Source organism: Euleptes europaea, chromosome 1 (genome assembly GCF_029931775.1).
Source record: "Euleptes europaea isolate rEulEur1 chromosome 1, rEulEur1.hap1, whole genome shotgun sequence".
In the NCBI taxonomy this organism is placed as follows: domain Eukaryota; kingdom Metazoa; phylum Chordata; class Lepidosauria; order Squamata; family Sphaerodactylidae; genus Euleptes; species Euleptes europaea.
The window spans coordinates 76013273-76028052 of record NC_079312.1 but is presented as its reverse complement, the minus strand read 5'-3'; the positions used below and the strand labels follow the sequence as shown (position 1 = coordinate 76028052).

The 14780-nt window shown below is 44.1% G+C and overlaps 1 protein-coding gene across 1 annotated transcript in view; it reads right to left on the bottom strand.

Annotated features, from left to right (window-relative positions):
• GNAI2 (G protein subunit alpha i2) overlaps positions 1 to 10417 on the bottom strand; it is a 152190-nt gene extending 141773 nt beyond the window's left edge. The window contains exon 1 of the mRNA XM_056861175.1: positions 10253 to 10417. Within this exon, the coding sequence (XP_056717153.1) occupies positions 10253 to 10370 (118 nt within the window). The 5' untranslated portion in view covers positions 10371 to 10417. The remainder of the gene's footprint in view (positions 1 to 10252) is intronic.
• Positions 10418 to 14780: the final 4363 nt, after the last annotated feature.

Below are 14780 nucleotides of genomic sequence, written 5' to 3'. Positions count from 1 at the left end.
AAATCATTTGGTCTGGCCCTTCGTGGGTCCTGGCAGATCTTTAGCTCAGAAGGATCTAAGGCTGGTGATCTGAACCCTCCCGCGGACAGGAATAGCCTATATTCAAGGCAGACGTGAGTTTGTTTGGCCAAGAAAAGGAACTTTTTTCCCCCTTGCAGAAGAGTTGTTTGTTATGGAGCTGCTAGGATCGCCCAACATACTGTGTTAACCCTTTCCTACCCGGGCCATGGAGAAACATATTGCTTGGCTAATTTTTAAGTTGATAATTTTGTATGCCCCGCGAATGATGTTATAAATATCCAAATGGCCCTTGGCAGAAAAAAGGTTCCCTACCCCTGCTTTATAAACATCTAACTTAGAAGCCAAATTTTATTTGGCAGTAGTAACACCAGGGCTGGGCTGATCAAAAAGCACAGGCCAAAGCCTTGTTATTGGATACTAGGTTCTGGGTAACGCAACATTATGGCTCCAAAACAAACACATTTTGTCACTAACCTTAGAATTTTCTCAGGCAGTGATGGGAAACTGGCTATATACTAACGAACAAACGCCCAGGTCCAAGTTAACCTTTTTTTTTACAGAATTCTTCCCCTGCCTTATATACTAGCTTTAGAAGCAACTTTTTGATACACAGTTCATCAAAGTTTGGTCCAACACAGTGTTAATCTTACTCCAAAGAGTGTGAATACTTGCAATTATCTCATACATAGCATATTTCCATACCTTGAAAGATTGAGATGACTTCCCACTCAGATGAGTTTCACTGTAAACAAATAAATGCAGATAACTCCACAACAGATGAGCTGCCACACACAAACGCAATATCATCAGTCACTTGAAAAAGTAACAAATGGGCAACTCCAAATAGTAGGATCTTTGAAAGCCAGACACAAACAATACTACCTGAGACTACTAGCCGAAATCAGGAAATGAAAAAGCCTCAGAGAGGCCCTTCTAGTTCCTCCTTTGTCCAGTATTTATGTAAGTTTCAAAACAGAACAAAATGTTACTGAGCTGTAGGGCTCATTAACAGTGTTTTTCCTGTAATGAGCAGCTTACAAAGGGAAAAAGGAAAGAGGTTGTCTGCAAAAATAGATGAGGTGCTGATGTTTTGTATCAGAATAAGTGGAATACTATAACAATCTATAGCACTGCCAATTGTGTTAATCACACAAACCCAGGATATGCAAGCTTAACCTTAGCCCCAAGGTGCATTTGCACTGATGAGTGGAATATCTACTCCTTTCTACTCTCTAGATATCCCCCACCATCAAGTGATGAAAACCAGGACTTACCCAATTGCATTCAGACCTCAGGCGGTGAGAAATAAACAAGAGGTTTTTCCCCTCCACCAAGAAGCAGTATAATAAACAATCATTCCCCTTTAATCAAGTTGATCAAGTTCTTGATTATTTTGTACAGAGGAGTAAAATCTACAGAAGCTAACTGCAGGCTCAAGTCAGAAATGATGTAATCAGTTAGTACTTGCTTCATATGTGAAAGCTCTTTTTTCAAATAATGTAGTTTTTAACACACAATTTTTCACATCCTGCAAAAAAACCAGATGGCATCATGTTCATCCAAGAAATCTTCCTATGCAAGTATTTTTAAAAATAAGCTGCAAGCACTATAATCTGGCAGAGGTGTGTGACTCTTATCCAAATGAATTAATGAACCCACAATGTGCATGTGATTTGAGCCAACAGTTGTTGTTATTAACAATACTGGAAAGCCTCGTCAAATAGAAATCCATTCACTTCTAAAATCACTAAAAAAAATGCCAACAAAAGAGAATATTGTTGCAGAAGTGTTAACTGCCCATAATCAAGTACAAATTTATCGTATACAGAGCCTATGTCCTTACAAACTAGAGACTCAGATGCTTAGTACTACCTACTTTTGGTGGTGGTGCAAAGTGCCATCAAGTTGCTGCCAACTTATGGTGACCCTGTAGAGTTTGCAAGTAAAGAAATGAACAGAGGTGATTTGCCATTGCCTCTGCCTGGCAACTCTGGACTTCCTTGGTGTCTCCCATCCAAGTACTTACCAGGGCTGACCTTGCTTAGCTTCCAAGATCTGACGAGTTCAAGCTACCCTGGGCCAACCAGATGAGGGTATTACCTACTTTTAGTGATTGATTATTCCAAGTGATTATGTATTTATTTACTAGGAGGGAAACTGATGCAGCAGAAGAACCCCTTGCTTCACCAACACGACTGAATAGCCATGTAAAGAGTGGGTGTTGTTTTTCACATAAATTATTAGCCTGGACAGCAAAATGCATATATAGATGGAACAGATTGTTGCCAATAGCGATTTTTTCCCTCCGGGCAGTTTCAACAGCAATGTTCTCATGCCAAAGTACAGATTCAATGGACAAGAAAGCCTGGATTTCATCTTGTCAATGAAATTAAACACACACCAATAAGTACAACCGACTACAAAAAAAACCATAGAGCCTATCACCAATGCTTCCAACAAGATGGCGAGTAGATGCACCTATTCAAAACAGAAGCATATGTTCTCCAGCATGACTAAACCTCATCAACTTTAAGCAGTACATTATGCTAACTCTAGTTTCACATGACATAAACGTGTCAAACTGAACTTACAGTTTCAAGGCTGCTATAAACTATTTCTGTCCATACAGCCCATTTCAATGTTATCTCCTGTGGGGCAAAGCTGTCAAGGGAAATGAAAGTCTTAATTTGGTTTCAATAATATGCATTTTAGTTGTTTGAATGAAACTGGAGAGCACAATTTCATTGAAAATTGATATTCAATGCTTTTGCCTTCCATATCTCATCTCTTCAGTAGGTCTTTCATTTACCGTTTCTGCTGCTAAATGGAAACCAAAGTTTGCATTTCAATGATTAAAAAAAATCTTTGGTCCTCTAAGATAGAGGTACCTGGGTGCATCAGAAATTGCTCAGCCAATTATTAGAAAAGCTGTTAACTCGTTCCTGAGGCAATCTAAATTAAAAGTGCTCAGACACTGAAGCAACAAGCCCCAAAGGGAAAGCAGCAAGCAAGGAAAATTTCAAGAGAACACTCCACTAAGAAATGCATTAAGCAAAATTCTTTCCCTAGGCTTAATGGCCAACAACTCTTCAGAAACTCTTTTTCTCTTTTAAAAACTATTGGGGGAGGAGAGCTAATTGAGGGAAACCCTTTGAGTGTCTTGTTTTTAGACAAAGGCTAATATCACAATTCTCCACCCCTTATTCCAGAGTCACTGGGATGAAGATGTCTACTTTGAACTATCTGGTTAAAAGATGACATCCTTCAACCATTCGACACTCCCACTTTAGAACTATCAGAATCCAGAACTGGAAAGTTTTACACCAACGCAAAATCATTTAGAGAAGCTGTTTTCGTCACCCAAACCTTGCACTGTGCAATTTCTGGCTTTTGATACTGATCGGCACTTTTAAGTGTTCTCCCAAATAGGGGAGAGGGCTTCATTTGATTGGGCCGTGCTTCAGTTACACGCAGCCACAGTTTTATGAAGTTAGAGTACAGACTTCCTGAAATGGGCTGTTATAATACGAAAAAACTTCCAATGTCTTTATAACAATGAATGTATGTGACACAGCCTAAGCAGAGTTCTACGCAACACTGAAGAAAAAAGGCAAGGTTGTCCCCACCCCCCACCCCAGGTTTTTTGGCAGATGAGCAAAAGAAGTCCCAAAATGGCAGATTTGTTAAGTGAGCACCACCCTTGGTTACTTCATTGCATGGGGAGTCATCAGTGCCTGTGTAGTATAAGCATCAGGAACACCTTTTAAAAAACAGCTCAGGATGTGCGTGAGAAGCAGGAATGGGAAAGTTTTGAAATGAAAGGGGATCCCGCTAAGAACACCTTTGCAGCCAAACCACAAAAAAGCCTCAATGGAGTGATAATAAGGCAATAAACCTGAGCACCCACAAGAAGTCGAGCCTCTGATTGTTGCAGCTATTACCCTAAATCAGAGAAACCGACCAATACAAAAATATTTGCTGTGGGTATGCTATTACTGTCCTGCGTAGGTAGATGATGGTCATTTGATGTTTTATCAGAAAAACAGTGTTACAATAAATATAACAAAATGTGACCACTTGGGACTGATTAAATCAATTTTATTAGACTGGTAATAAAAACAGCAACTGCTCCCCACCCCATCAAACGAGAAAGAAAACTACACTTCAAAATAACTGTTTGAAGACTTGCATGATCATATTTTTCTGACCCTTCCTCTAAGAAATTCAGGGAGGTGTACATGGTCCTTCCCCCACACATTCGGTCCTCACAACAATCCTGTGAGGCAGGATATACTGAGAGCCAGAATGGCCCAAGATCTCCTGGTGAGATTCAAGACTGAGTGGGAATTTGAACTTGAGTTGTAATCTAGTACTCTAACTACTATACAACATCACCCTCTATTTCTTATATGTATCCCACTTTCCTTCCATATAACTCAACATGACATACTCAAGAATCCCAGCAGGCCTCCCATCCAGGCACGGACCCCCAATTTGCTCAGCTTCAGTGAGTCTGCTACACCAGGTGCCTTCAGACCATGCCTGGGACCAACAACCACATGGTCTCTGACTGACATCAACCTGCACAGCTAACACAAATCCTCTACTCTGGCATGACTTTAGTTTGTCAACAGGACTTTAGACTGTCGTCTCACAAAAATGTCTCCTTGTTGGTGAACCTTCTTCCTAAAGAAGCCTACCAACCTTACGTTTTCTTGAGCTTCAAGGGGAAGATTAAAATGTGGTTCTTCAGACAGGGTTTTTGATTTGTGTTGCGCTGCTGGAAACATAAAATATAGACTCCCAAATTGTTTTACTTACTTTATTGGTTTATTATATATTTATTGCTTGTTTCATTGTGTTGTTTTATGTTGTTTGAGAACGGTTTTGTGAGCCTTGCCTATTTATTTAACATTTCTGCCCTAGCTATAAACACAATCTTGCAGCAAGGATTTGCTGATAAAACCCACTAGCAGAGCACTACTTCAATAGCCCTTAATAACTTCACTCTATTTAAAGTATTTACTTACCAGATTTCATGCGCTGTAATGATCTGAAATTAACAAGCAATCCCTGATTTTTTTTAACATTAAGAACAGCATTAACAATTAGTATCCAGGCAGCAAGATGTCTTGCATGACTGATTCATTTACCACTCTATGTGAAGCGCAGTCTTTTTCCCCTCCAACCATTCCAAGTTAACGTCAATAATTCTTCAGTTATGCTTCAGCTTAAAACCAGAGCATTAAAAATTCTGATAGAAATGTAAAATGGTATTCAATCTAGCAAACAATGTACACTAGTGCTTTTAAGTACCTTTTTTATGTACTTCAAAGATTGCTTGAATAATAATTCATCTACCTTGCATATCCAAAAATAACTCTGCCCATCACTAGAGTCTATTCATACTTGCCATGAGATATTATTTTCTTGCTGTTGGGTTTTTTGGAAGCTCTACAAGAAGAAAAACTATTACAGGGGCCAGCCTGGCCATCATCAACATGTGTCATCCAGACTCACATAGAACAGCACAACTTGTGCGGGGAAAAAATGCAAACACACTGAACAAAATCTTGCAGGAACATATTTAAGACAGGCAATACTAGTTATTAACTATAGAGCAAAAAGGAACACTGCTACATATCATAAATTAGTGGATTACAGTTGTCATAAACCAAGATTTCAGTGTAGTATTAACAATCTATTTTATCTAGAGAATATTCTCAAAACCACGACTTTCTTACACATGAGGTTACAAGCCTGTCATCTGTATGATAAAATGTGGAAATTCAAAGACCTGAGTGAAGCCTCATCTTATATTCTAATAACCAAGTCAGCCAAATCTTTGGATACTTAAAACCTGTGACTGGAGCGGTGAATGGGCTATGAAAAGGGCCCCAGGTTTGAAGAAAAATCTGAAATCTTAAAAACACACACACACAAACACACAGGGGAGTTTTAAAAAACGCAAAAAAAGGTAAAAAAAGCACCTGTAGCTTTAAGCAATGGATTCCTTTAGTGGCTACTGCTAGGCAACCAGCGTTCCAAGACTTGCTTCTGTCAGTAAAGGGGGGGGGGGCTTTCCAGGCCTATTTTGTCCTGTGAGGAAAGGCTCACTGGCATCAGGCCTAGGGTTGGCTGCTCTAGGTTGGGAAATTCCTGGAGATTTTGTGAAGCCTGAGAATGGCAGGGCTTGGGGAGGGAAGAGGCCTCAGCTGGATATAATGCTATGAAGTTCACCATCCAAAGTAGCATTTTCTCTGGGAGAGGGGCAGATCTCTGTTGTCTGGAGTTCAGTTGTAATTCCAGGGATCTCCAGGTCCCACCTGGAGGTTGGCAACCCTAGGCCTGGAAACAACCTCTGGGTGACTTGATACCACCTGATTTGTATAACTCAACTAGGCCAGGCTGGTTGATACTGTTCAACAGCAGCCACCCTATGAAAGCCAGTGCGATGTAGTGGTTGGCGCTTCATAGCAGGGTATGTGAGACCCAGGTGCAAATCCCCATCTTGCTGTGGAAGCTCACGGAGTGATTTTGAACTAATCACATACTTTCAGACTAATCTACTTCACAGGGTTGTGCAAACAGAAAGGAGTGGAGAATAATGTAAACTGCTTTGGTCCCAACTGTGGAGAAAGGTGGGGTATAAATGAGGCAAATAAATAATAAATACAGCTGAAGATGGGAGACAGATGAAAGGTAGGTTGGTGAATGGCTGAGAAGGAGAGAATGAGGCAAGGAAAGGGGAGTGGGTATGGGGGTTGCCTGGAGGAGGAAATGGTGTGGGCAGGGGGATACGGAGGAAAGTGAGGTGCCACCCCACAAGTCCTTGAAAGTTCCCTACCATGCAAGTGGGCCTGGCCCAGAAGCCGGCACCCCACAACAGGGCCACAGTTTTCCTAGTTAGAGGCTGCCGGGGCAGGGAGGAGAGGGGAAGACAGAGGAGCAGATAAAGGTAGGTTTGGTGGGAAGGAAAGAATGAAACAGGAAAAGGGGAGAGGCTGTGGGAAACAGAAAGAGGAAATAGTGGAGGAGGAGGAAATGGAAATCCCTCTAGCAAGTTGCTGCGGGTCACCACTTGTTTTTTATAAGAACATAATTCACTCCCAACAGACAAAAACCTACTGTGTTATGCAACATTCACCTAACCAGCTGAATATCTGCAGGAGAAAATTTCACAAATCAGCGGCATCCATGCCAGATCCCAGGATAAAACTGGAGGTCACATGATGTAACAACCTGGTTGAACTTAAGCAAATGCGGACCTGACCTGAATGGGAGGGATCCTGGACACCCTCTATCCAATATATGCTGCAATAGGAAAAGGACAGGATGTAAATGTAATGAATGCATGTGTGCAAGGCATTCATCCATTGACCTAGCACAATTTATAACTGAATTAAAGCTTAAACAGATTAAAAACACAATAGGTATGTATCTGGTTCTTGTTTTAAAAGGAATTACTTGTTTTAAAAGGGGGAAATGAAAGGCTAAACTAAGGTTAGAACTACTAAACTCACCATAATTTATGGCCCCAATAGCATCACTATCCTCAGCCCTATGCCAATGAAAATCTATGGGTCCACTTTGAGGACTTAGCAAACACATTCTACAATCACTCCACTGGCTGCCCATCAGTTACCAGGCTCAGTTTAAAGTATTGGCTATCACATACAAAGCCTTTCATGACCTTGGACCCACATATCTCAAGACTACCTTTCCCCCTATATTTCACCACGACAGCTTTCCTCATCTGAGATGGGTGTCCTGTAGGTGCAAACCTGCAAATGGGCAAAATCAACAACTGGCAGCACAAATGCCTTCAAAAAAAAAATTATCTCATAATGATTATCTTGTCTCACAAAATTAAAAAGAAGCAGTATCCATTCAAAGCAGCAACAGATCTGACAAAATCATAACCTACCAAATGCTACAGCACGATTTGCAAAATGGAGACAAAACTTCCCCAAATCCCAATCACACTCATACAATATTGCTGATGCACAGTATTAAATAGTTCATGAGGAAAAATAACCTCATATCCTATGTTTTCTTACCTGGAAAGAAGTTCCCTGAAATAATTTAGGCATGCTTCCAAATTAACGTCCTTAGAACAGATTACCAATATTACTTTTCAGGACAAAAAGTACCAGATACTACCAATCTTTCTAGATATAGCGAACACAAACCTTATTCCAGCAGCTTTGTATTCACCTAAATAAAAACAGATGTCTTCCTTTCATTCTTTCCTGCAACTTCCTCCCCTGTTCTTTATCTACTTTAAAACAAAAGTAACTTCCTACTCCTGTTACCAACAGTTCTCCTGCATTCCCTTCTTTTTGGGTTGACTATGCCCAACAAGCTATACTCAGCTATTGAGGTACTGCAAAGCACAATTCCAGATCTGAAAGACTGAATCAATAATCACTTTCCTTGGAATATACACTGAAGGATGTAACAAAGGGAACAGTTATTAGAAGTACAGAAAGTCTGTGCTAAGAGGGAGAAGGATAAGGCCAGTGATATCAGAAGATTAATTAGTTCATTCTTTGAAGACTCTTGCTTCTAAAGAACAGTTCATTCCAGCCCAAATTCTTACTAAAAGCTATGGAAATTAGTGAACCAATATGTCAAAGTGTTTTAGAAGCAGAGGTGTACATTGTCTGTGTTGGTACAAAGTTTGCTATGGAACTAGCAAATGAAAGAACACCATCAGCGCATGTCAATTCTACACAGAATTTGTCTCTTTCAAGCCTCCTCAATGCAAAATACCCTGCTACCTCAGCAGATAAAACCAAGTGAAGATTTTTCTGCATGACAAAACCAGGCCAATAATTCATTCCCTTCATTTTTCCAGGATGATTACACAAATCCAGATAAATACAGTAGCCATGTTTAGTAGGGGACAGCACTCTCAGGGATGAAATTATATCCATCCAAAGAACACCTCACTTAGCAATGCATTTATAACATAAAAATTATACTTTGGGATGTTCACACAATTGTTCACATGACAGACTACCCAAAAGCATGATGAGAAAACGAGTGCTTCTGCTTTGGTTTTACTTCTCCCAGCTTGTGCAATGATTAATGTTCTTAAGAAAAGGAAGAGGTGAACGAAGTTCCTTACAAGTAACACCGCTAAACACTGCAGGAAGCACTAAGAATCAGCCATTAGTGCTGCTAAGAGAAGAACAGCACAGCTACCTATTCACATCTTTGCAGGAGGAGGGGAAAGAGGAGGACGGCATGACAAGAAAGATTCAGTAATTGAAGTGCCAGTTAACGGAAGTAGTCATATGGAGGGGGACACACACTGTTTTCAGTTACTCACTCCACAAGCAGCCTCTGCTTACTTGCAATTTACCAGTGCAATCCTAAACAGTGTTAATCCCTTCTACGCACACTGCCTTCAGTTGACTGAAACGGTTGCAGCTCTGTTTAAGACTGCACTGTAGATGACTCTTCCGAGTATCACAATCTCTGGAGGGTTGATGCTTTTGAGGAAGATTTGTGAGAAGTTTGGGAAGAATGGGGGAGGGGGGGTTCAGATGTAGATTCCGGAGACGTTCCAGAAGTTCGCTTTGTTGAAATAAACAGCCGGCTACCAAAAGCAGTGAGCTAAATTAGGGAAGTGAACGGGACAAGGAGAGAAGAGGAAGGGGAAGGGCTGTAACGCTCATTCAAAGGGTATGACTACAAACAGCCCCTTGGCCCAAAAGGGCGACAGGAAGAGTTGAAAAGCTTTAGGAGAGGGGCTGCCCCAACCCTCTCCCGCCGGGGTTTCCGATCTATCTGAATAAATGGAGGAAGCCACGAGTCGACGGTTACTCCAGACTACTTCACCTGGAGTAAAAATGGGGGGGGGGTTAAAATCTGGCTTCTACCGAAAGAGTCGGTCAGGGGTGTGGCGCCGCAGGAAGGGAGAGAGACAATCACAGAGGCCGAGCGACTGCAAGCGCTGGTCAAGGGGGGGGGGTCCCAGAAGTGGAGGGGGGCGCAGTTGGGGGGGGTGGGAGGCTGCGGAATTGGAGCGGATCTGAACACCCAGACGGGCGTGCGGGTGGAGGCACGCCGACAGGGGAGCAAGCCCCATCAGCTCAGCGAGCCTTACTTCCGAGTAAACGTGCACGGGGTGGAAACGTGGGGGTGGGGGTGGGGGGGGGAGGGTGGCAGTCCAAGCGGCATATATTTGGGGATGGGGGGGGTAGGCGTCGGCGGCTCTTACCGAGGAGCAGCAGCTTCACCTCCCGCGCCGCCTTCTCGCCGTCCTCGCGGAGGTTCTTGTCGATCATCTTGGAGCGCTCGGCGGCCGCTTTGTCCTCGGCGCTCACGGTGCAGCCCATGGCGCCGCTGGGCTCGGGCCGGCCGCAGGGGGCTCGGAGGGCGACGGGGCACGAGCTGGCTGGCTGCTGGGCGCGGGCAGGGCAGTCGCCGCCGCTGCTGCTGCCCCACGAGGGCGGCTGGGCAAGGCCGGCTGGCTGTGTGGCGCGCGGGGCGGGCGGGCGGCACCGGCTCCTTCTCACCCGTCCGGCAGCCGGCGCGGCGGGGTCTGAGCAACCGCGGGCTCGGAGCTGGGCGGGGGGGGGGAGGAAGGGCGGGGCTCCGGGGCGGGGCCGAGGAGGGGAGTTTGGGCGGGCTCGTCGTCACCGCCAGGAGAAAGAAGGGGCGGGGCCGGACGCGCCGCGTGGGGCTGGGGGAGGGGAGAGGAGGGACTGTATTTAGGCAGAGAGAGGCGCTGGCAGGGGGGCGGGAAGGAGGGGGCGGGAAGGAGGGGGGCGGGGCTGCCTGAGCGGTGATGACGAGGGCAGACCGTGCAGGGGAGTCACAGGGGCTGAAGGGGGGGGGGATGTGGAACTGGAGTCAGGGGTTGCGTCAGCTGCTGAGGGGGGCCGAGGCTGGAGGAAGTGTCGGTGATTTTTTTTTAAATATTTTTTTTATTTTTCCACATTTAATATCTCCATAAAAAACAATATAGTAATGATAATAAAGGGAAAAAAACAAACAAACATCTTTCTAATTTGACAATCAAAAGACTTCCCCCTCTCCCTCTCCCGTCTAAAATTAAATTGTACAATTTAATACCAAGACCATGGTTACACAGCCCGGATAACCTACAAGGACCAATAAATGGTATAATCTTTTGCTAACAGGACTAATCCCAATATTATTTTAATGCATCTATTCTTATCGTATCCCACGTTATGAAATCGATAACCTAATCTAAAAGTTAACACAAAATATGAATAAGGGATTCGATCAATGAGTATCCTTTAAATGGTCCCGTTAAAAAGTAATTTTCACAATACATTCTCCAAGCCTCCCATTCCCCCCAAAATTGTTCATTATCATTCTGATTTATCAAAGCTGTGAGCTTTGCCATCTCAGTCAGTTCCAGCATCTTTTTTTATCCAGCCTTTTTTATCTGGTATCTCAACTGCCTTCCATTTAGCTGCATATAACAATCGGGCAGCCGTGGTGGCAAAGGGAAGTGTCGGTGATTGACAGCATTAGGCGTGGCTGCCCCTTAGAGCAGGGCCAGTGCTTGGGTCGGAGAAGAGAGCCCGCGTGGCGGGTTAAGAGCAGTGGTTTGGAGCGGTGGGCTCTGACTTGGAGGACCGGGTTCGATTCCCCGCTCCTCCACCTGGGCGGCAGACGCTCATCTGGGGAACCGGGTTGGCTTCCCCGTTCCGCCACACGAAGCCAGCTGGGTGGCCTTGGGCTAGTCGCACTCTCTCCGCCCCACCTACCTCACAAGGCGTCTGTTGTGGGGAAGGGGATTGCCAGCTGACTTGATTCTTCCTGAAGTGGTGGAGAAAGTCGGCCTATCAAAACTGATTCGTACTTGATGGTCCCTACTTTCGTGCAAAAGGGTGTCAGCTGAACAAGGAGGCCAGGAATGGTGGCGGTTTTCGAAGAGAATGGCGCTCCTCATAGCAGGTCTAAGACCAGCTTTGTGTAGCTGAGTTCATCGCTTCGGCGCAGCCCATTAGCAAACGGGCAAAGTAGGGATATGGTGGAAATTCAGGATTGGGCCCCATGGGTGGCTTGCTGCCTTCTCGTGTGCTGTGGTTTTGTATGTGCGGGTGCTGTTGCACCCGCACATACAAAACCACAGCACACGAGAAGGCAGCAAGCCACCCATGGGGCCCAAACAGCACCCCTGTGTTTACAAACAGCACCCCTGTGGTCTGTAGCCATCCTGTGAAGATTGAGTCGAGTGCAACAACATAGCTTCAGGTTACTTCCACACAGAGCTCTTGGTCCGTGGTTCCCACTCCCACCAGCAGCCGTTTTTATTTTTGCTTCTTCGTGACACCAAGATGTTTCCACCATCTTTCCAGGTGTTCCCCAGCTCCTCTGGGTTTTCCCAAATTGGCTTTGGTACAATCTTTTTGGGGAAACTGGTCCCAAATCAGCTTTGGGGGGAAGTGTGGGCCCATCCGTATCTTTCACCAGTCACACACACACCACATCACCAGTGACTTTCTGCTTTTTCTTTTTTTCAGTTAGTTACAAGTTTTGGTATACTGCTCCAATGTTAAAACACTGTAGTGATATTTTTACTGCTGATTTCTAACAAATGACAAAAGCCTGCTGGAAGCATGCGAAAGAAATGGCGGTCAGAAGGGGAAAGCATGGAGAAAATCTCCATGTGGAAGCTCCATTGCTGCTGTGAATGCCTTTGCAGTGACAATAAAAGCAAACAGGAGATAATCCCTATGTGGATATTAAAGTACACGTCTACCAATATGCACACATGTTAAAATCTACTCATAGTCCCGTCAGAATGAGAAGTAAGAGCTGATGTGAGATGGAGGAAGGCCTGTTAATTGCCTGAGGCCTGTGTGGCCTTGAGTTTGCATCTCTAACTTAGCTTAACCTATCTGACATGGTTGCTAGATAGTATGCCACTCTATCTTGGGTGGGAATTCAGGTAGTAAATAAGAAATGTGCTGCCTGTTATGGTACGTATGCACCTTGTTATTGCCCTTAAGACAGCGGTTAGGTCTGCTTTTTCAGATTTGTTATGAGCCCCGAAATAAGGTTTGCATCACCAAGACAGTTGCATTAGTAAATGTAGGTTTTTCCCCAGCTGACTTCTTTCTGTGTGAGTTTTGCTCTGTGCATTTGGAGTGCCCATGTATTCTGCCCCATTTTTATAACTTCTCCTATTTAGTTAACTGTTGTAATATTTAATAAACTATTTTTTGTTTACTGTGCTTGGATTCTTCACATATTTGATCATATATCAGAGCACCCCGTGGCTGAAAAGGAGATCAGGGAGGATGCTTTGGGCCCTCTGCAGTAAAGCCTTAGAACCAGAGTGGTAGCAGACAGTTAAGGCTGCCAGATTGATCTTGCAGGGCTGAAGGGGGTAGAAGGGAAGGAATGGATGTGGGAATGGAGGAATCCTTGGAAGATATATTCCGTCCCTGGTAAGCCCTGCACAGCCCTGCTCTTTTCCACCACACATGCATATGAGAAAAAACCCCTTTGTGATTAATATAAAAAGGTAAAGGTAAAGGTCCCCTGTGCAAGCACCGGGCCATTCCTGACCCATGGGGAGACGTCACATCTCGACGTTTTCTAGGCAGACTTTGTTTGCGGGGTGGTTTGCCAGTGCCTTCCCCAGTCATCTTCCCTTTACCCCCAGCAAGCTGGGTACTCATTTGACCGACCTCGGAAGGATGGAAGGCTGAGTCAACCTTGAGCCGGCTACCTGAAACCGACTTCCGTCGGGATTGAACTCAGGTCGTGAGCAGAGCTTTTGACTGCAGTACTGCAGCTTAACACTACCTCAAGCCTTTATTTCTTCATCAAGTCACAGTGATTTATGGCAACCGCATACGGTTTTCAAGACAAAAGACATTCAGAGGTGTTTTGCCATTGCCTGCCTCCATGGCAGGACCATGGTATTCCTTGGAGGTCTCCCATCCAAATACTAGCCAGGGTCAGGACTGAGAGAGTGTGACTGGCCCAAGGTCATCCAGCAAGCTTCTATGGCACGAGTGGGGATTCAAACCTCAGTTTCCAAGATCCTAGTCCAATACTGTAACCACTACCCCATGCTGGCTGGCTGCCTAAAGCCATAGTGCTTTACATAGTAGCAATTGCAAAAGAAGAGACCCTGCTTTTATAGGTATAAGCCTCCAAAGCAAGACAACAGAGGTGGAGAGAGGAAGCGGTAACATGGAGTTACTCCTGTCCTTTGCACTCAAATTGTCAGTATTTACAACCATCAGGATTAAAGACTATTAAAAATATTGGCTTCCAAAAGTTGAAGACTTTTTTCTTTTGTTTGTTTGGTGTTACCTCAACTAACTCTTATTAGCCCTTCTCCCTATGTCCTGATGAGGATTGGGGATGTGGAAAGTGCATGGAAACCTCCCATTTTCCCAAACAACCAATCATAGTTAATCTTTTGTGTGTATATACACAGGGAGGAGAAGGGATCTAATGAAAATGCAGGTGAGGTGGACAGATCATATTCACTGGTTAATATTGTAATTATAATAATACAATAAATAAGAGATATGCTTTTATTGAATTGGTTATTTATTGTATTAATTTTAATTCTTGTCTGGGTTTTATGTCATACATCCCTCCCTTCCCTCCCTGAAAATCTCAAAATGTCTGAATCAGCCTGTGATAGAAGCAGCAGAGAGCCCCAGACTGGTAGCAAGGTTAGTCACTTCTGTATTTTTGGCAGCATTTCCTGCCTGTGAAAGCAGTAAGGAAATTGTTCAGAAGAC